At 37.4% G+C, this 22,477-nt stretch overlaps 1 protein-coding gene across 1 annotated transcript in view; it reads left to right on the top strand.

Annotated features, from left to right (window-relative positions):
- The first annotated feature begins 528 nt into the window (after positions 1 to 528).
- The window catches only part of ttc12 (tetratricopeptide repeat domain 12), a 32,109-nt gene continuing 10,160 nt past the window's right edge, over positions 529 to 22,477 (top strand). The window contains exons 1-17 of the mRNA XM_021319253.2: positions 529 to 847; positions 2,356 to 2,510; positions 2,775 to 2,796; positions 6,377 to 6,454; positions 6,562 to 6,683; positions 7,595 to 7,654; positions 8,003 to 8,074; positions 8,525 to 8,585; positions 9,363 to 9,551; positions 12,196 to 12,265; positions 13,007 to 13,095; positions 16,150 to 16,318; positions 16,747 to 16,842; positions 18,106 to 18,169; positions 18,261 to 18,395; positions 18,551 to 18,643; positions 19,759 to 19,827. Of these exons, the coding sequence (XP_021174928.2) occupies positions 793 to 847; positions 2,356 to 2,510; positions 2,775 to 2,796; positions 6,377 to 6,454; positions 6,562 to 6,683; positions 7,595 to 7,654; positions 8,003 to 8,074; positions 8,525 to 8,585; positions 9,363 to 9,551; positions 12,196 to 12,265; positions 13,007 to 13,095; positions 16,150 to 16,318; positions 16,747 to 16,842; positions 18,106 to 18,169; positions 18,261 to 18,395; positions 18,551 to 18,643; positions 19,759 to 19,827 (1,599 nt within the window). The 5' untranslated portion in view covers positions 529 to 792. The remainder of the gene's footprint in view (positions 848 to 2,355; positions 2,511 to 2,774; positions 2,797 to 6,376; positions 6,455 to 6,561; positions 6,684 to 7,594; positions 7,655 to 8,002; positions 8,075 to 8,524; positions 8,586 to 9,362; positions 9,552 to 12,195; positions 12,266 to 13,006; positions 13,096 to 16,149; positions 16,319 to 16,746; positions 16,843 to 18,105; positions 18,170 to 18,260; positions 18,396 to 18,550; positions 18,644 to 19,758; positions 19,828 to 22,477) is intronic.

Below are 22,477 nucleotides of genomic sequence, written 5' to 3'. Positions count from 1 at the left end.
ATGCTGTAGTATAAAAGAGGGAGTTTGAGGGGAAACAAATCAATAACTGTTAGTAATGAAACCTTCAGATTTTTCATCACATCGAATTCAACATAGAGAGAGTTTATATATATATATATATATATATATATATATATATATATATATATATATATATATATAAACTCTCTCTATACGGTGCTGGCCCTGCCAAATTGAGGGATAGGAGTTTCCACCGTTTTAGTAGACTGACCTAAGTATCCAGTGACAATAATAACACCATCCTGATAAAAGCACCCTATGAATATTAACAGATAAAACGTAAGGGGGTGTAAATCACCCACTATTCCTCCTTGAGGTTATAGCAACACACGTTGCCCATTTGTAATAAAATAAAAAGCTGAGTTCTCGCATGATTTGAGTGGAGGATACATCTTTAGCCACAGGGTGGCAGTATAGACCCAGGGAAACCAGGAAGGGAAGTCAGTGCAGAAACCCTGCTCACTTCAAGGTTCACTCACAGAGTTCATTAACGTGCTTGGCAGAAGACAAAACGAGCTTCTAACGCAGTTTCTTCATAAATACATGACGAAATATGTATAAAGAAACCTGTCGTGTGTAACGCGCATAGTTATTACTACAAACAGTTTGCCACTCCATAGAGTATTTATAAGTAACGGGGTGACCTTAAACGCCCCCGCGTTACTATGGTAACCTAACTTTAAAACTTGAGAAGCAGCGTCTGCGCCAACTCGATGCTAAAATAGCAGCTACAAAATAGCCTTTCAAAAGTAGGGTTTGTAGTCCGAGACAATGATGGAAAATCCTGAAGACTTTGAGAGATTTCTGAACAATGTTGACACGATAGGTAAGTCGATGAACCGGTTTAAAATACGGATTGGGTTAAAAATGGGCACACGCTGGGTTAGCACGATCACTCCCTTAATATCTGAACAACATCGGAACAACAGTTAACAAAATATGGAAACATTATAACAATATATACGGGAAGAATGGTCCTGTAGCTTGTTGCATTGATAAGAAGTTGATGTAGTCACCATACCTGGATCTGTTTCAGTGCTATATAATAATCCTTGGCAGATTGTTTCAAGTCTTTTTAAAATAAGGGCTGTTTTCTTCTCGTTCTTTTAGTTTAAAAGCTGTATTTGAATTGTGTTCACCTAAACACATCAACACATAAAGTTACGCCAGAGAAGGATTTTTTGGAAGTTCCACCAGGTCATCGTTAAATAATCTTTTAATAAAAATGATCAAGTCTGTTTTTTTTATACTGATAGCGTCAGTAATGCACGTCAGTGGACGCGCGCCGCGCCCCCTAGTGGTGTGCACAGAGCAAAGGCCGCGTCTCATCATCTCTACTGGCATCCTTATACACAAATCAACCATATTTAGACTAGTCAGACCTCAACTAAACTTTTCATCACTGAACAGGGACCTTTGAAGTTTTGAAAACGGTTTGTAAAACAAGCATTTTTAGTGTTTTTTTTTTTAATTGCCCAAGGACTCCTGTCAATTTAGTAAAGTGTGAAAAGCACAATATATAGTCAGGTTAATCCTAGATTTAACCATTCTAAAGAGCTTACAGATGCTTTAAATAACGTCTGTAATTTTTTTCTGTCTGTCTATCTAAATCTTTTATTATCATATCAATATCCAATTAGTTCTCAACGTTTGTTGTTGTGTTGCTCTCTTAAAAGGAATCCAACTCCTTCTTACTGTTACTGTACATTTTCCTTTTCTGGACTTCAGCTAAAGTTTTTTTTTTCTTTTCATGGGGTGATCATAACAAAAATAAAAAACAAACTACTCGCTAATAATTCGTCACCAACTGTTTTTTGTTAACATTTGCAAATTAATGTATACATTATTATTAAAACACTTATACAATCAAAAATAAAATATTTCAAATTTACAAAATATCATTGGTTTCTGTACTTCATCCCGCGTTACTATGGTGAAGTAAACATTTTTACTGTTTTACAGAACAGTAAAAATGGGAAGGAAATCCTTTATTGGTGGGTAGAGTTTTTTTTAAATTAGCTTGTCAAGGTAACACATAATGGTAGTATTGCTTGTATTTCTGTATAAAAAACATTTTAAGTAGAATTTACTCCTTTGCCACTGTTTACCTTTGAATATTTTTTTTTATTGACACTTAATTCACACTGAGACCTTATTTACTAAAAGATCTGGTGCTGGTGTAGTTTTTAGTTTTACTTTTATGCTATTTTGCATGTACAAATCTTTATGTCTAATCAATAAGATATTTCTTGGTACAAAGAGTGTATGAAATTATGTAATTTTCATGAAATTGATTTTCATGAAATTATGGTATTAATTTAAATTCCTTTTCAGGTCAGTTATTGGAAGATTTCCAGTCCTCTGATGTCGGAGTCCAGCAAAAAGCCGTGTCAAAAGCAGATTCCCTTATTGCGGCTTTGGATGAACCATGTAGGACAAAAGTCAACAAGACTACAGTCAATACAAACCCACCCCTTCAACCTTCCTTGGTAAAGAAAAAACACACAAAAGTCAACAGCACACAGTTTCACTCTCCCACCCTGTCTGTCTTAGTTTTTGTCACTATGTGTCTCTTTGTGTCTCTGTCTTTATTTCTACTTGCTACCGGTGTTTTTTCAAGCATGCCAAACGCCATTCACGCTTGTTGTGTTAAGCTACTTGCGAAGTCTCTTTCTCTCTTATAGAAACAATAATGGACATCTTTATTGACATGCTGCAGTGCCTGCTAATTATTCTTTTTTTTTGTTTTACAGAGTTCACAAAATGAAAGTCAAGGTGAGTAACAATAGAATTAGGAGCATTAGTAGTTTTCTTTTTAAAAACAGAATGAAATAAAAAAAACATTCTCAGCTATTATTTCAGATAAATTTAATACTAATGGAATCATAAAAGAAAGATGTTATAGCTGCGAAGTCAAGAGCAAGCTTTTGACAGAATAAAGATGGACATAAGTTACAGTAATTAAACATCTGTAGACAACAGTCATGTCTTGCCCATGCTTGTATAGGCTATACAAAGCAGTCCTGTAGGAATACATATTTTTTTGTTGCCCGCCAGTTCATCGTATGGCTGATTTAATATTCAATTTCTTTTTAAAGAAACCAATTTTTGGATTTTTAGGAACTGTTGTAATTGTCAAAATGACCAGAAATAAATCCTAGAAAGACTGGAAGGCATGTATTTAAACACAAATGTTTTTCTCCTTATGTGAAATAAAATCTGAATATCAACTCTTTCTGTTTAGGTCATTTAGGATTGCCAACATTCTGTTTGCTCAATGTCAGAAAAAATAACAGGAGATGTTTTTGGAGAATCTTTTAAAGCTTTCTTTGAATTCGTATCTACACACACCTTTTCTGCTCTGCCCACAATATTTCTGTAGGAATGAAATCTTGTCTTTGTGATGGCAACTCCAAATCCTTAACTTTGGGGTTCTTTAGTCACTTTGTAACAAATCTTTCAGTATTTTCAGAGTTGATGTCCTTTTGGAAGAATTATTTATGGCCAACTTTTTGGTTTTTGTCTTATGATGCTTCAATATTTACTCTTGATCTTCTTTGTTTATGATACTATTTACTTTGTGAAGTGGACTAGTCCTTCCTGTAGCAAAACACTCACACACATTGATGCTGCTGCCTCCGTACCTCACAGATGGGATGGTGTTCTCAAGCTTACAATCTTTGCCCAACTTCAAATCGATTTAGTGGATTCATTTGAATTTACAATTTTTTAAGATAAATTTTTTTGGAAAATCAAGATTTTATTTTGCCAATGCACTCATTGGGCTTCCATGAAAAAAATAGCATGCAATGCTCAATATATGTTTAGGAAAATATATTGTCAAAATATTGTAAAGAGAAAACTTTTTTTTTTACCACAATACAAAGAACTTTAATGTGCTAATTTACTTTTTTAAAGTTAATTTGAAGTTACACAAGTGTTCTTAACTAACTGCGTAACACGACTACAACTAGCAGCAAACATTTTGTTCTATTTCCATTGTTTACAATGACAAGGCCACCATCTTGTTTCACAAGCATGTTTCACAGCTTATATATAGCTGCACTTTGAATTCAGGTCAACTCCCAGACGAAATGCTTCAAATAAAAGCACATTTTTAAAATAATTTCTTCAGTTTCTTTTTATGAACGAAAAGGAAGAAAAAAAAATCGATTAATGGGATTTGGTAAAGTAAAATCGGAGATTTTATTTTTAAGCCATGTCGCCCAGCCCTACTTCTAGGTGTAACAATTGTGATTATGGTCAGAAACCTCTGCTGTAGTTTCATCAGACCAGGGGACATGTCTCGAGAAACGATGTCCCAGAATGCATTAACAAAAATATATCTGGCTTTTCATGTGGCCCTTGTAGTCGTGGGTTCTCCTGGAAATTGTACCCAATGATGAACCACACTTGTGTAACTCCACAGCTGATTTCTAGGCTGATTCCTTTTGATATTTCCGTAATGTCACACAAGGAAGCAGTGTGTTTGATGTGTTGCCTTAAACTATATCCAAAGGAGTGCCTCCATACAAACTGGTAAAATAACGTAGCAAAAGCTTGCAATACCATGACATCATCTTCTGGCTCTTCCAAGTTGTTTGAAGGCACAGTAGTTTTATGTTTTTGAGCTATTGAATTGAATAAATGTATCAGAAATGACTTATTTCATTAATCTAATGTTTAGCAAATCCCAACTGACCTAAAACAGGAAAATTTAAACCATACTGAATGTCAGATAGGGAGAAAATATTATTTTATTATACAATGTATGATAACAATGTATGGTTTTATTTGCACATCAAACTGTGTTTGATTATTCTGAATAGTTTCACTTTCTAGATTGAATTATTAAATAAATTAGCCTTTTATGATTGTTTCAATTCAGCTCATTGAAATACTATTTACAGCTTTATGGAGTCTTACTTAGTTAACGGAGTAGCTGAGACTGCTTGTCAAGTATAGCCTAATAAACACAAATACTTTCCTTAAAAAACATATTTAATAATGCAACATATAAAATATTAAAACAAAATTCAAAATATGTTTCATCAGGAAACTAGTTACATAAAGGAGTGTTATTTTGATCATCAAACTGCACACAGTAACTACATTTATTTATATTTTTGTAATTTATTGATATTTATTGAAGGTTTTTCAATAAACCAAACAGTGAGGAAAATAGTAAAAAGTAAAAATAACAATCCGGACAATATTGGCAGTTTTCGTGATTTTCAGACATCATTAATTGGAATCTATTGTTGTCAAGATAAACCTAAATTCTTATCACGATGAGAACTTCTTCACAATAACAACAAAACAATACAATAAAGGCCCACACCTAGTAGTTACAGTGGACAGTCATCTGCATTGTTGTTGACTTTGCAACAATCCTTCATACCCAGCATGCTTAGGAGTACTTTCTATGTTAGAGGAAAGTAAAGGGGTAATGGCAGACTAGCTCCACAGGTGGCTTTATATTGGAAAGAAACAGCTAAGCAGGTAAGCTCTGAGCCAGTTTTCAAATCTAGTAGATAAAAAAGAGCACATACAGTTAATTGCAGTAAAAGCTCAGTCAGTAGCTATATCTAGGAGAGAAACATAGTTAAACACTGAAAGACAGGACCAAGTGAAGGAGAACATGAGACTGGCAGAGATGACTCACCCTAATAGTCTAATTTATTGCATGTTTTTGGTAATTGGGTCAGAGGTTCTGTTACCTTCATGGCCTACTGAAACACCATGACATAAAAAACATGTTTTCAGAAACGTAGAAGTGCAGATCATCTCTAAGTGGGTGTGGAGAACATCTGCATGCTGGAATTCACTGAGGTGACATTGTTAAAATTAACTCTGTGTCAAATCAGATGTTTCTTTCAAGACGCAGCGGTGCAAAACCCAACGGCGGTAAAGCAGCAAATATTCAAACATTTCAGACCTCTGTCTTCAGTCCCACTTTAAACTGAATGCAGTTTAAGGAGTGCATGCACTGTACACTGAATTCATTACAAGAAATAAAACACAAGTTCCCTTTTCAATGGCGGCAAAGACAGGACATGACCGTCTTTAAATCATGCTTAAACTCTTCCTTTGCAGTAATTCCTGCCATAAAGTGCATAATATAACATTTAGAATGGAAAACTCAATGGATATGTTTGTTCACCAGCTGTTCGTTTCAGTCTCTAGTAAAGTGACTAGAAGCCTGAGCAAATATGATCAGATTTTATTCATTTAAATTACATATGCTGTCTGGTGTGCCGTTTTTTTTAAAGCTTCTTTACAATTTGCTCTTTAAAGCGGAACAAAATACTTTAATCTTTGAATCGTCTTTCATGTTTTATTTTTTCTGAATAAGAGCATTTCATGAAGATTATGGAGAGAGATGCAGAAGACAGGAGGATAAAGAGAATGGCTAAACTAAAAGAGGCAACCGGTATGTTTTCTTCTTTGCTTCTTACATGTGTTGCTGTAGTTGCCACTCTTTACTTTGTTCTTTACTGTAATGTGTTTTTTAATGCTGCTCATCTTGAATCACTGCAGCTCTCAAAGGCAAGGGGAACGAAGCTTATGCCCAACAAGACTATGAAGCTGCAGTGAAGTATTATAGCGATGGCTTGGCGGTACTTAGGGACATGCAACCACTCTACACCAACAGAGCACAAGTAAATTTCTAAAGCCGTGATTTCTATCTAGCTATCTGTTGATGAGGCTGTTTTGTCAGATTTAAAGCACCTTTTGAAAATAACAATCCTTACACATGCATATAACATAATTATCATTATGTAAACCAATGCTTCTAGATTATAATTGTTTTGGTCTGATGTAATATTCTAATCCTAAATATCACGTCCGGAAGATCGTCATAATTAACAGAAATAAAGCCTCAAAAACATCAGTCTAAGTGTAATTAATCTATATAATGGGTTTCACTTAGTGAACTAGATTACAAGAATGAATTAGCTTTTCAGAAATATTCTCAATTATTGAAAATGAGGTTAGATGGGCTAATTAATCTAATGTGCATCTCGATTTGGAATTCGAACCCATGACCTTCTCAGTGCGAGAAACAACTGCTTAAATGTCTTTCACCGTGCCGACAAAATCTTGTTTTTTCCTTTTCATTCCCACTGTATTACTAGACTAAACAAATGTATTAGAAAAATAAGATTCATACACTTTGTAATGATAATGCACACACATAGTCAGGGATGGGACTCTGGCTTAGTCACATAGTCCAAACATGAGAATATTAGCTTAATCGGTGTCTTTAAATTGCATTGAGGTTTAAATCTGTGTGTGGCTGTGTGTCTTTGATGGACTGGCAACCTGTCCAAGTTGTACCCTGCCTTTCACTCATTGATTGCTGGAATTAGGCACTTACAACCCTATAGAAAACAGAAAGGCAAAAGTAAGGACAAAAGAAAGATTATAGGAAACTAAAATGTTAAATAGGCGCTTTGTTTCAGGCCCAACAGTTCTTCAGAAACCAATAACTCTTTGTTTTGCTGGACTCTTTCTTCTGGTCAGTTTTTACATTTAGTTTGTCTTCTGCTCAATGTGTTGATGTCTCCAGGCCTACATCAAGCTAAAAAGATATAAGGAGGCCATCAGGGACTGTGAATGGGCATTGAAGGTAACAATCTGGAAAGGGATTCAGGCATTTTATGCCTTGTTTCTTTACTTTTGTATTCAGATGCAGTTTAAAAGCTGAAAACCAATCAGAAGTATTTAACAAATGCTATACAATTAAGTGTAAGTGTCACATTCTTTGGGCCTTCCTACTTGCTAATTGTATTTTCTTTTTAATATAAACTTAAATAGATAACATTAATCAATTCAAAAAGGCTCAATCTAGCTTTTTATTGACAAAGCTGAAAGTTAATCTATTGTTCTTATATGGTAATGCTATCCGTGTTTAAACATGAAATGCAGATATGGTCTGGTGACCACCCACTAACGATAATCTTCTCTGTCACCTCAGTGTAATGAAAGATGCATCAAAGCTTACGTACATATGGGCAAAGCATTCCTGGGTTTAAAGAAATATAATGAGGTGAGTATAATTATCTGTAATTACATCCAGTCACATCCCATCATTTCAACAGCTGCTCTAAATACACCTATATGTCATCCAGCCATATCAGAGACAAGACCAGGCAGTAGTAGTTGTGTGCCTCAATTAAAAAAATAATTTTCATAAGATTTCCCAAAAAAGAAAACGCCGCATGTAATCTGAGTTCTATCTGATTGTAATTTAGTCAATATCTTGTCTTGGATCTACTGTCATAATCATTTCAGCCCTTCATTACAAAACAAGCTGATATCGGTGTAAAAAAAAAAGTTTAAAACTTAATTATCATAAGATAATTATGATGGTTATATCTACTTACCTTGTTTCAGTCTTATTGGGAAGCCTTTGCATTTTGAAGATATTTTTATTGGGTTTAGAAGAGACCAGAAGAGCACACAATACATTTAATTATCCTATTTTCTTTCATTTCAGGCTAAAAGCTGCTTTGAAAAGATACAGAAATTTGAACCCAGGAGGGAAAAGATGGTAAAAGGTAATTACATTTTATAAAATGGGTTAGGTGAGGAAAAGTCTAACAAACTACAGGCTTAAGTTGGAGATCTTTTTACTTTACAATGGTTTCTCATCTCTCTTTTCGTAATCTTACACATTTACAAGGATTAGTCAGCCCTCCATAGTTAAAAGGTGGCGCGATTGCATCTCATGGAAACATTGGAAAAAGCTTTATTGCTATTCAGTTTGTTGTCAACCGAAGGTATAGTCAAAAGTTTCTTACACTGTTCAAGCAGCTAAAGAAAAGCTTCTGTAATGGGTTCAACTGTGGACAAAGCTAAAACCGGGGTCTGTGGCAGGAGAGCAGAAGTTTAAAAGTAACTTTACTCATTTTGATGAAAACATTTCTGCAATTCAAATAAATGCACACATCCCTCACTGAGGTTTGGTCAAACCTTTTGAGCCTGTGCGCATTAGAGAGAATCCACAACAAATTCCAAGTTGTGCTCCCTGCACCCTCCAACAACTCATTGCGGTTGTTTGTTGAATAAGGTTCAAAGGCACCCATAAAAACCTAAAGATTAGTGACATTCATGCCCACGGTGAGTGTATGTAAACTCTGAACTCTCTCGCATTGGATTTCATCTCCCTGTCACCTTAAATGCAAAACCCTTCAAAGAACCTCTGCAAATCAATGGATATATCCTCTAATATAAGAAAATATGTCTACAAAAGTAATAGCACAGCCACAACTTTTGCTGATGAATAACTTTCTCTCTTCTCTATGTACTCAATCTTCTTCTTTTTTTTTTTTTAGAATACTTGGATTTGGTAGATTCAGAAGAGAAAAAAGACAGTCAGGAGAGGAATGCAAAACAAGAACTTGACAAAGGAGAGAGAAAGGCCACAGTGGTGCCCCAGCTGCTGGAGAAGCTGTCTAGGCCCGGTCAGGTGCCTCTCTATTACTGTGGAGGATTGGAGAGCCTGACACCGGCAGTGACTGACTGTGAGTGTTTTCTTTTTTCTCTAATTTTGTTGAGCCCATACCTTCTACTCATTAGCCCGCTTAAATGGCTCAGTCTATTTGCTGTTTCACCTGCTGAAATAATTGCACAATGGATGTTTAAAATGTTAACAGCCAGTTAGACAGATGTGAAGAAAAAAAAACAAAACAAAAACAAAACTTAGTAACAAGACCACTGAAATGTTTCCTTAAAGCTATAATTGGTAATCCTGTTCAGAAACACTTTGTGTTATACTGGGTGAAATGGTCCTCCCATCCTGACAGTAGTCAATATATTATATATTCAGAAAAAGGAGGTTAAAAAATTAGATCCCTGTGAGAGCAGCAGGCCTGTAAGAACTGTGGCCAATCCCTGTCATTCGGACCGAATGGCAGTGATTGGCCAGAGGATTAGTCCTGCCCAAACCCCCTCTGTCCCTCAAGTCCCGGGGGTATCATCTTGTCTATTGGTTGTCCCACCTGCCAATCAGTCTGACGCGCTTACGTAACGGCGGTGTGCGTTCATGTTCCTTGTTAGTTTCTGCTTGTGCGCACTTCTAGTGTTTATGTATTCAGTTAGCTTAGCTGTTAGGTTAGCAGTTAGCTTCGGTGTTAGCCGTTCATTGTAGCTCCGCTGCTCTCACCGTATACTTTGAACACGGCTGAGAGTCACAAGAAGCAAACCGCGTACAAGTTTATGAGAAGAAGAGGACGGCCTCAGTAGAAAGAAATAAGACCAGAGTGGATCTGGGAGATATTTTCACGCCAGGAGCGGAAGAGCATGTAGGACGGTCTTGCGCATGAGCAGTTATTCAAAAAGGGACTTGGGGAAACTTCTGTGAAAATCGCAGACTCTACCTTTAATTTTTATTCCTTCATCAGTGTTTCCCGCAGCACTATCTTGGCGAGGCGGCCGCCAACATTCCAAAAAAAACCCAAAAAACTAACTTGATATGCTTGCATGTTTATTTGAGGTTAACGCGCGTTTTTTTTGTTGTTGCTTTCTGGCGTGCATATAGTGAATGGCAGGGAAAAAACAGGCAAAAATACATGGATACTTTGAAGCGAGAAGTAGGTCGACTTCACCGTCAGTGTCTGCATCAAGCCATCGAGCACCTAACCCCCCCCCCGCCAGTCATCCGCGCAAAACTTGTTCCGGCCGACAACTCACCGCCTCGCCTAAGCAAATTCCTGCGGGAAACACTGTTCATGTTAGGGTTTCTCATCATAGAGAAGAAAAGCTCATAATGAACAGGTGCAGACTAACTCTACGGTGGCTAAATATTCCATTATTTGTTAACATTATACAATAACATATATGGTAAAATCTTATATGTGTAGTATGAATATCAAATAATTGAATACAAAACTACTATTTCACTTTGCATACACAGTGCCTTACAAACGTGCCCATATCTCCTGAAGCGTTCCACATCTTGGGTATGTAATCAGTGCTCTCTACTCTAAAACAACTGAATGAAATCCAGTGCAGCTAATTGCCCTCAAAAGGGATGTAATTAGTAAACCCAGTTCCCCTTCAGGTAATTTATTCTCAGTACAAATCTAACGGTTCTGTTATGGCCTCTGAGGTTTATTAGAGAACATTAGTGAACAAACAACATTGCAAGGACCAACAAACTCAGCAGACAGTTCAGGGAGGAAGTTAAGTGGGTATTAAACATATTCTTCATTGCAATTCTGTATTGAAATTGTTTTTTAAATTGGTCTGTTGTAATATTCTAATTTTGAATGGCGTGTTTTCATTAGCCGTAAGCAGAAAATGATCTCAATTAATAGAAATAAAGGGTTAAAACTTAACTTTTGATTGGGTAATTATGTGGCCTAATTGGCCACAAAACTCATGTGTCAGACCAGTTGATTTTTAGTGTATAGACAACTGAAAACATTGACATAGCCTTACAAAAAGGCTGCCCATATTTAGGTAAATTAACGAGGTAAATTAACGAGGCTTTTGTTGTACCAAAACTTCCGGCTGTCACAGGAATGAAAAAAGCGGACAACAAACAATAATCTGGGCATGTTTCGTTTATGTTATTGTCTAAAATTCTTGAAATTGTGACCTTCAACAAAAAACAGAACGCCGTTTTAAAAGAGATGTTACAGCCAATCTGATAATCACTAATTTAGCGGCCTAAGCAGAAATGGCAGCAGCAAAGTCACTGATCTTTACATACCAACTTTGTAGAACCTCAACGTTTTTTAATTGAGAGACAAAACCGATTCAATTAAAAAGAACAAAGCTTTAATTTCTTCAGCGAGCCAACTCTAAAAACAGGAATAGACAATATTGTTCAGTTAATTACTTTCTTCAGGTTTGGCTCTAAATAGCGCTAACCATTTACCATCTGAATTCACTCTTTTAATCATTGATCAGGTGGTCAGGTCAAATAATATGATTTCTATCACTCAGTGTTATTTGGCAGCAGATGTCAAAACTTCCATAAAACCCAAGTTAAAACCCCGCTAAAGGATTTTAGCAGGGTTTCTTTCGCGCCCTTGACTCTAAACCAGTGAGCAAGGTAAGCGGAACAAGGAGAAAAGTGTTGTGTTCCTGTAAAGCCTCTGTGCCGGCGGCTAATGAATGGTTTGCTGTCTTCTGCCTCTATCTACTCTTCTCCTCTAACAGGTACCGGACAGACTCTCTTCAGACTGAACAATGGCTTTAGTATCATCAGCGGCAATGACGTGCTGAGGAGGTAAGGAGACCACTGGGAGAGGTAACTCTCGGTTCTCAGCGGAGCTTTGACAGATGGACAGAGATATGAGGACATACAGAGACAATGATGGCCTAAACTAGAAAGATCATTCACCTTCCCCTCTGTCTCTTTCCAGCTGTTTGTGTAATAGCCCAAAAAATAAAAGATGATCACTTGAGAGATGGAGCTGAGTGCTGCACTGAGCAAAGGCCTTGTGTTTTTGTCCTAGAAAGTGAGAGTGCTTTGCACAAGATAAGAATTATTAGACCCACATGACAGATCACTAAGGATATTATTAACTTGTCACTGCTCTCCTTGTTGTCATTATTAGTGCTGTCATGAATCAAGTTGGAACACGGTGTCCGGGAAGTTCGGCGCTGTAGGAAGTGCAAAAAAAGTGTAGACTAAACACTAACTTTAATTTGTCAGGGCGAATGTGTGGTTGATAGACCAGTCAGAACCAATAAAAATAACATATCTAATAAGGCGCCAGTCTATATTTGCCATAATCTGTCATTGTCAAGATGTTAAAAAGGTTCACAATGATTAGCTGTTCAGGACGAACTGGTTTGCTAATGTTATGTTCCCAAACTGGGAGTCATTTTTGTTAGTAATTTAACCTTAACAATGAATATTTGAAATATAAGTTGCATTTGGTGCTATAGTTTTATCAGTTTGTATATTTAAATGTAATCCATCTTTAATAACACGGCTCCATGTTTGAATGTGGTTTTGCTACAGGTGCTTGTTGCAGAAAACAGATGATCTACTCAGCAACGAGTTGTGTATTTCTGTGTTGAGACTTTGGAGGACTATTTGTCATGATAACAGTAGGTACACATTGTGTGTTAGTTTGTTCTGAATAGATTAGAAATACAAATATTATTATGTAGTTTGCCATGATTTCTCAGCTTTTTTACATTTAATCCTTATTAATTTTATGTAACTTGAGTATTGCTGTGTTTCCTCTCTTGTATTTTGTGTATGCATGTTGTATTTATACTGTAAATCCAGATGGACAATTGAAGGCTTGTTTTGACCATGCGACCTGGAACCTTGCTTTCTATTTTTTTACTGTCAGAGCATTTTCGCTGTGGGTTTTGAACCAGGTCTGTTTATATAAATAACATCCGCTGACACTGAGAGCGTCCTTCTCCAGCAAGACTGTTGCTGCATTCTGAGGACGCAGATCTCCGGCTGCTGCAACAGTTCAGAAAGTCTTTGAAGCTTTCTGTAAATGTCTTGAGGCCAATTTTGAGATCCATCCTGGACGTTTGTGATGTATAATACAATCATATTTATTCCTTTTTCATTCATTTAAACCTTATCTCACCAGGAAGATCCCATTGAGGTTAAACCTTTTTCATATGAGTTCTGGTACTGATAGGCAACAGCAGTACAGTAAAAAAAAAACCTCACACGAGTCATAAGAATACGAAATACTTTCAAAAGACAAAACGAAGCAAAACATGTACATATAATGGAGATAAGCTCAAATCTCCTTAGTATCAATATAAAAGCTCTCAAAGATATTAGGTGTCTTAATTTCCTGTTAATCTGCAACATTTTACATGCAAGTGGTGCAGAGTAAATAAAAAACCTTTTTACCCATTTCATTATGTGCAAATTGAGCTGAAAACAGAGAGTCACATGAACAAAAAGAGTAATGAACGATACTTTTCTATGCAATTAGGTTACATATATCCGAAGTGCAATACCTACATTTAAGTCTGCGAGTTACTCAGCTTAAGTGGATGTTGTTCAATGACTTTATTCATGATTTAACCTGAGGCAGACAGAATTCTAGCAAAATGCAGTTTCATGTTTTCAATGCAATGTCTTTTTTCATGGTAAGGAAGCCTGACTTTTTAAGTTTCAGGTATTGTGACAATTAATTATTTAAAAAATAACATTCAGGGGATAGTTTTATTTATTTGTGTTGTTTCATCTACAAATGGTCAGAATTAACTGACATATGTTTTGATCATCGTTTTTTTATACAGCAAGAAAATAGTGCCAAATATTGCTTTCTATCTGCAACCAAAGATTGCTACATTAACTGGGACAGCATAATAAACAAATGGGCAATTATATCAATGTTGAAAACAGCCTAAAATCAGTGAATACAAACACATTCATTCATTGTAATTCGCTCTCCAGCTGACAAAATAAACACCCCCCCAAACAACAGTAAATCCCTGGATTCCCTTTGACGGTAGATAATCTCATCTGATTGCTTTAGCTTGATTGGATCTTGTTTCTTAAGGCTTTCAATGTATTGAACCGAAAATTCTCAGGGAGATAATTGAGGTAAAGAATAATTTTAGGCAGTCACGATTTAGCTTTGTTTTGGCTAAATATTCAGTCGTGTGAATCGAGCATCAAATATTTTACTATTACATATTAATAACAAACGTGTCAGCTCGGCCAGATAACATTTTCAGCGACACATGTCATAAACGGAGGATTCATTAGGGACGATTGTAGCTCTTGTCAGAACAGCTACTTTCACACGTGCACTGCTATTTATTTACTGAATAAGTCATTGCCTCTACTGCACCAGCTTTTCCATAACTAACTGGGATGGTTGTCGTACTACATTAGACCTTGAAGTATTTGTGTTTCAATGTGAAGGAAGCGGCAGCTTGAACGTTGCTTACAGTAACGCACAATGATGTGCACACAGAAGCAAAGTTCATAGTCAGCATATGATTTACCTCTCAGAGGAGTCCGTGTCGGTAGCAGTCCATAATGTGGTTAATTATATTTTACTGTCGGTTCCAAAAGTGGGCTGTTTATGGAAATTACAACCGCCTTCTTCAGCAAGACCGTTGCGGCAATCTGAGGACACAGATCTCCAGCTGCTGCAACATTAGATTTCAGAATGTGATTGAAAACAGTGAAGTTAGACCAAAACAGCAATAATCTGAGATTGTCCAGCATTTATGGCTATATTTTATATATTGTCGCTCCAGTCATTGTGAAAATGTGCAACTGGAAGGGGTTTTGAATGGACTGTGCTGTTCCTCTCCCATGTATGCGTAAGAGATAGTATCTCTAGGCTAAAAAAATAACAACGGGAGATTTTTAGCAATACAACTATAGCGAATGATTCCTAGACGTTTCAATTTAGAGTCACTGCAAACATGTTTACTCACCTTTGGAACGACAGGAAAGGAGAGTAGCGCTCTAGTTGGGATTGCAATCTAATGATCTGTAGCCGTGACATTTTAATATTTTCACAATGGCTACATATAAGAATGAAGTAAAATCACTTCTAACTCGAGGTCCTCAGGGGTTTCTAACAATCCACAGACTATTTATAACAAATGACTGCAGAAAAATTAACCACAGATTTAGTTTTAGTGTGTCTGGGTAATTCAAAAGATTAATGATGCACATTCCTGGATGTCTCGGTCACTTTAATTTGTATGTTGGCACTTAAATACTTTGAAGCGACATTATAACATTGTCAGTTTAAATCCCTATGAAAGAAGCTTGGATGAGGGTTTAACTCCATCTGCCTGCAAAGACCGTGAAAGTGGAAGTAAACAAGCCTTTTCATTTATTTAATTCATCATGTTTCCAAAAAGGTAGGGTTGTGTTCCCCTAATTTCTTTAAATGTAAGCGTTGACGATGACAGACGATGGGCTGGGTTTGAATATTGTGTTAGGTCTTTTCATGTGAATTAAAGTTTACAGAAAATAAGTTTCAACTGGGAGATAACTGCACGAAAGTCATGGGAATGGGTCGCTGCCGAGCAAATAAACCTGACGCGTTTAACTCAGCTTTAGGAGTAGCAAAATGTCATGTTTAAGCCATCAAATTCAACAACTGTGTCTGTTAAGTCCAACTAATTTCGTATCTGTATTTGTCTTTTTAGATGAAAACCAGATAATCCTGATGAAATGTCCGGTTGCCAGACGGTCTCTCGTGGAGCTGCTGACATCGGGGCATGTTGAAGTTGTGAGAGAATGCCTGGAATTACTGCGGTTATTCTCAAAGACGTCGCACGGGAGACGTTTGGTCGTTGACAACCTAAATGTGCAGACGTAAGGCCTCACGTCGTCAGTAGACACATCTCACCGCAGTGGTAGCAACGGCATTTGTTCTACACAAAACACAACCGCAATGCAGGGGCAGTACAAACATCTGTGGAGGGAATGTAGGTCAGCTCAGGCTACATGTTCATCATTGCCAGCTTTTGTACCTCATACTTTTAATGACCTTCCAAGAAGTTTCCAGTTTCTTTTCTCTAGCGACTACCTGGCCGTTTATTGGTTTTTCATTGTACGCACTTTGCCATCTAATTAGTTTTTCAAAGAAGGTGGAATAATTAGTTGAACTTTTATTTAAATTTAGGATCATTAGAATTAAAATGACCTACCAATTCCCTTTACAATAATAGTAATAAAAAAAAACCCCGCGTATTGGTTGAATGTTATTTGGAATGATTCCCCGTCTGCTTATCTCTTTAAAGGTTGGTGAGAAACCTCATGTGGTGCATCTCTGAATCCAAGCAGCAGCAGGAGATCACAGCAGTCTATGTTTTGGAAACCTTTGCTTCAGAAGAAGGGTAATAATGCTGCACAGTTAATCAGAGGTCCGTAGGCTAAGTCTGGCACAGATGAGGAAATGCCTATGATCGGATATTATTTAGAGACAACTGTTTTCCTGCACAAATTATATCCAAACACTGCGTGATGAAAGTGCTTCGCGGAGCGGAGAAGTCCTTAAAGAGACACGGCGTGTGAGATTTTAATAAATCTTAGACTCGCTATCCGAGGGAATGTCACATAAAGGCAGAAACCCCCCCTCGAATTGTTTTCTCCCTGGCATCTCCTGGAAACAGACATGAAAGGACATATCGGGCCCTCAAACACATTAGGTAATAAGTTGAGGTGTCAAGCCATGAAATGGGTGGATCAATTCTCCTTGTCTGTAGCTCAAAGAGAGTTTCAATAAAGCCTGGATGTATCCAGGAAAAACTTCCTCTCCATCGTAGAACCTGAGCTCAGTCAGTGTTGGTGTTTTATTGATGTTTTGTTGTGGTATAGAAATGAATAGGCAAGTGGAGCAGGGTGATTATTTTACTTTAAAGAACAGAATACATCGCATTTAATAGTGTAAATCTTCATATACTAGTGTTCCGATGTACGGAGATTTTAACAAAGTGTTATGTATACATGTGCATCTCTATTAATTAGACTATCTTTTGAAAAAAAATATTTCAGCAAATTAATTCAGTAAGTGAACGTCCTTTTAAGTACATTAATTACACGCATAGTTTCATGTAGGGCTGGACGATATAGAAAAAAAGCATATCGATAAAATAGAAATCCTATTGATAAATATCAACAAATTCAAAACAGTTTAAGTGCAAACCTGGGCATTTTATCGTGTTGCTTAGCGACCTATTTTTAGATACAGAACACACAAACACTGAACCCTTTATTCAAACATGTCTTAACAAAACTGCAAGTTTAAAAAAAAATTAAAAATAACTCTTTGAAGGGGGCGGAGCATTCCTGGGTCTGTGTTTATGATTTGTTAGGAGGATGTAATGACTGTAATATTAACCTACATGATAGGATAGAATGCGAAAGGAAGGAAAACTGTTAGTCTATTGATCTCTTTATTGACCCCTTTTTTTTTCTATTATCGATATACAGTATATATAGTAAGCATTTTTGCCACTAGGTTGCCACTACTAACAACCAAAGATATTGTTCATCTGACAAACGGAAAAAATGAGAAGACTGTTGAGTTCACAGTCGACAACAGGCAGTCCTTTTAAGAAAAAAAATCATTGCTAAAAACTTTCTTTTTTTTCTTGCAGATTTAGATTGAAGCTAAGAAATATGCAGGCAGATTGTGTTGCTGTGCCATTTCAGAAAATGCTGGTAAGATTCTACAACAAAATCTTGAATTTCGTTTCATATATCGTTAATTATTTAAAAAATAAATAAATTGATTGACCTTATTCTTTTACAGGCAAATATCGGCAAGTTTAATCAAAATGTCCTTAGGTCGCTCATATCAAGTGTTGGCTTTCTGGCTGAAGATGAGGTCATCCGTCAAACCCTTGCTCATGAGCAACATTGCTGGGAAACCTTTCTCACTGCCATTGTAAGCACGCAGCTGTAGATGTACCACTTAAATTACTGTTTATTGTGTTACGTTTAGATCTGTAAAAAAAAAAAAAAACAACATAACATATCAGCCAAGTGTTAACGAGGGTGTTTTTGAAAAGTTATTTTAGGCTATGGTTTGCTTCCCTGCAGAAGCAGTGTGGCACATCTGAATACAAAGACATCCTTTACCTTTTGCTTGGCTTGATTATCAACCTTTCAACAGTCACTTCCTCGACCATGCAGGTAAGACGGGTCACTTTGCCATTAAATGTTTGAGGTGTATTCATGAAAACTAGCTGCAGGACAATGTTGTTAGGCAAGAAGCTGAAGGATTTTGTTTCATTGTTGTGACAAAAGCCATTTGGACCAATGAAGTAAGTGTTGATGCTGAACATACAGCACACCTAGTTGGAAAGGTGTTTCATCTGATCATTTAGGAAGTTTGTAGCTTACCAGGATTAACTGGGATCTCGTGAAGCCGGGTAGTTCAAAAGCAGAGCAGCACTAAACAAGCCCTGCCTGTCACCTGAATAAAAGTAAAACATTTGGACACATACCTCAAACTGACTCTTATATCAGGGACCATACTGTATGTGGTCCCTGTTACCGATTAGGGTTTTAAGATAGACAGTGTTAAATTGAACAGTCCAATTAGAGCAGTTGTAAAGTCCTGCTATTATCATTTAAAGCGGATGGAGGAAGTGAAATCTGTCCTATCCAGGCAGCTCCTCAAAACAGTAATCCATGCTTGTATTTCGTCCTACCGAGATTACTGTAATAGACTTTGCGTTGGTGTGAGTCGGTCCTTGGTTCCTCGTCTGCAGCTGCTTCAAAATGCTGCGGCACATGTTTTAACACGTCTCGTTCGGGCCTCACTCTACTGGCTGCCTGTGCACTTAAGAGTTAATTCTAAAGTTCCTTATTTTAGTTTTTATCCATTTGAATGATCTTCCTCTCTGAGCTTCTTTGTCCCAACTTACTTTCATGGTCCGTCAGGTTGGCTGAACAGCAGCTCCTGCAGGTACCAAGGTTTAGGAAGTCCAGAGGGCACTGAGCCTTCTCTGCTGCTGCCCCTCAGCTGTGGAACAAGCTCCCCCTACACATTAGGGAGGCTCCTTTAATGCCTACTTAAAAAACCCATCTTAAAACCCATTTTGATTCTTTGGCTTTCAGCATCAGCGAGACATAGTTTGACCTCGTTTGGTTTAAATTGGCTTTATATCACTTTGTTTCAGCCGTGGTTGTTTTAAAGCGCTTTCAAGATAAGGTTGGTATGCTGTGTATAGAATGTGTAATGTGTACCTTGAGTCATTTAGAGGTGCAGAATGTGTGAATATTAACTTTTCCTCTTTTCAAAGGAGCATGCTGTCACACTCAGCGACTGCTGTCTTGACCTGCTGAAAAATGCCGATGGAGAAATTGTAACTGTAAGGACAACTTACATGTGCACCTTCATACCACAATATACATCGATACAGATTTTAAAAATGAAAATAAGGTCCATAAGTGTGAGCGTGTTGCTAGGAGAAAGTCTGCAGTACATTCTAAATAATACAACAACAGAAATATACTTTCATGTCCAGTATTAGGTGGTTAAAAGTCTACAAACTAGTTTAAGTGAAGCAAGGATTTATTTTTTTTTTTTGTATTTTCAACATGGTTGTGCCATCATTCTGACTGAATATTTGACAAGTCTTTTCTTCACAGACTCGTCTTTGTATCAGAGCTCACTTAAAATGATTTGTTTGTTGACACAGCCTTAGCTCTTAAGCATAATTCATAAAGTCTGTAAAAGACTGAGACATGACTCATTCTTCAAGCTCGGTGTTAGCATACCTCATCCTTTCTAAAACCGGTCTTTATGTGTATTACGGATCATTTTTGTCTCGGAACACCCAACTCTGTCAGGGTTTCAACCAACTGAAGTTGAAGAATTTTGCAAGTGATCCTTCATTATTGCTTCTACTTTGTGCAACGCACAATTTGTCACTGGCTGTGAATACAATAGAAATATCCTTCATTGTCCCACAGTGGGGAAATTCAGGTGTACCCACAGCAAAGTGAAACACAAATGGAAGAATACAGATACATACAAAAGAAAAAAAAAAGATAAAGACTAAAACGTAGAATAGGAGAATGCGTCTGTGGAGAAATCAAACAACCTCTCCACAGACGCATGGCTCAACACAGGAGAGCTACCTCCTCAGGACTAGACTCTGCTGTCCACCTACACCTAAAGGACAAAGGACACTCTTTTGAGGACCAAAATGTTCACATTTTGGACAAAGAAGACAGATGGTTTGAAAGGGGTGTGAAGGAAGCCGTCTAAGTTAAGAGAGAAAGACCAACCTTAAACAGAGGGCCTTTGGTTCCAACTCTCAAAAACTTACAATGCAGCTATAAGATTAATTCCGGCCAGTCATCACCTCAATTTTCACCCTCATTGGGGTGATCAAAACATTGTTCCTTTAAGTCAGGCCAAAAACAACCCTAACAACTCCTCGTTACAGAGGTGTGGACCAGTTTCGGTTCAATCTGCTGGCTTAATGTCTTTAACGACCGCCCATCACTAAGGGGTGGACCTGTTTCGATTGACTTTGCATGTTATCTAAGCCATTACAAGGCCTTTGTTTGGCAATGGTATAAAGCTTGTTACTCCACATTACTCCAGACTTTTTGAATTGAGAAAGCTTCCTGGAGAGGAAGCAAAACGTCTTCTACTACGGAATACAAGTCCAGTTGCTTTGTTTTTTACTTTTTCTTGGAAGTAGAATAGGAGACTGTACAGTAAGGGCAAATTTACAACATTAAAAACAGTTTACAGTTATTAAAAATAGCATACTCAGATTAAAGAAATGTGCAACTGAATGTGCATGTATTTTTGTACATGCACATCCAAGAACAAAAGTCAAAACTGCAAATACCGTCAGGGATATTGACGATACTGAGTTTGTTGGAAGCAGTGAAGAGTTATTAAGTGTAACAGCTGCTGGGAGGAAGGACCTGTGATAACACTGAGGCTCTCTCCAGATTTGCAAACACTTCATGCCTGAGGTCAGAGACACTGTCCAAGAGTGTTGTTATTTTTTGCTAAAGTTTGTTTCCTACCTCCTGCATTGGGTCAAGGAGGAATCCAGTCCTAGGACACCACTGGCCTTCTTGATGACAGGCCTGTGTCTTCACATACTATGGCCTGCCGGTGAGATAGTCCAATATCCACTAGGGCAGGTGGTGGTCCAGTTTCATCCTTTAGAAGTTCAGGCTGGATGGTAAAGGCACTCCCATTGAATCCATTTGGAGAAAGGCGGGACCTTCAGCAGAACTCTCCAAGCTTATTGGACAAAATGACACCTAGTGCCAACCTACCAAAGGTTGGTTTTAGCCAATGAAGCCAATGAATACCGCGAGATTTCATCTTTGCAGGCAAGGTTAGTAAATCCCAGGACGTAGCTGAAAAACATACATAAAACAGAGAAATAATCATGTTTATTTGAAAATAAAGTTGCATAAAACTGTAGCTTCATCTATTGGAGCTTCGTCTACCTCTGTATTTTCACCTCACAAACACCCCATTAGTCTACTTGATGTCCATTCATCCCTCGATGGGAATGTTATCCCTTTTTAAAGGGTAAATGGACTGGATTTACTGTATACAGCACTGAGCCACCAACTTGTGGTTATGTGCCTTGCCCAAGGGTACTTCAGCATGTGACAGGGAGGAAGCTGGCACTGAAACTACAAATTTCTTTTCACTGCTTTTAAATGCCCCCCTGTATTGAAGATGGCAGACGAGTGTGATGATTAGCTTGATTTTCGATTTCTAATCTTATGTCAAACCGTTTTGTTTTTATTTCCCTGTTGTACCTGTAGAACAGTGGTTTTCTTCAGGGGTTTTACTTCAGTGAGTGAATGTGACCTGCCCCCGCCCTTAAACGAAAGACTTACATAGCTCTCGCAGGGGAGTGAGAATGAATTAAAGATGTCCTACATATTTGTTTTTACGCCATTGTTCGCCTCTGCTCCACTACGTCAGCTCTTCATTTACCTTCTTTTCTCTTTGATGCACCATGAAGGTTT

Source organism: Fundulus heteroclitus, chromosome 18, assembly GCF_011125445.2.
Source record: "Fundulus heteroclitus isolate FHET01 chromosome 18, MU-UCD_Fhet_4.1, whole genome shotgun sequence".
Taxonomy (NCBI): domain Eukaryota; kingdom Metazoa; phylum Chordata; class Actinopteri; order Cyprinodontiformes; family Fundulidae; genus Fundulus; species Fundulus heteroclitus.
Note: the sequence above shows the minus strand (reverse complement) of the source record. Positions and strands in the feature narration are given on the sequence as shown.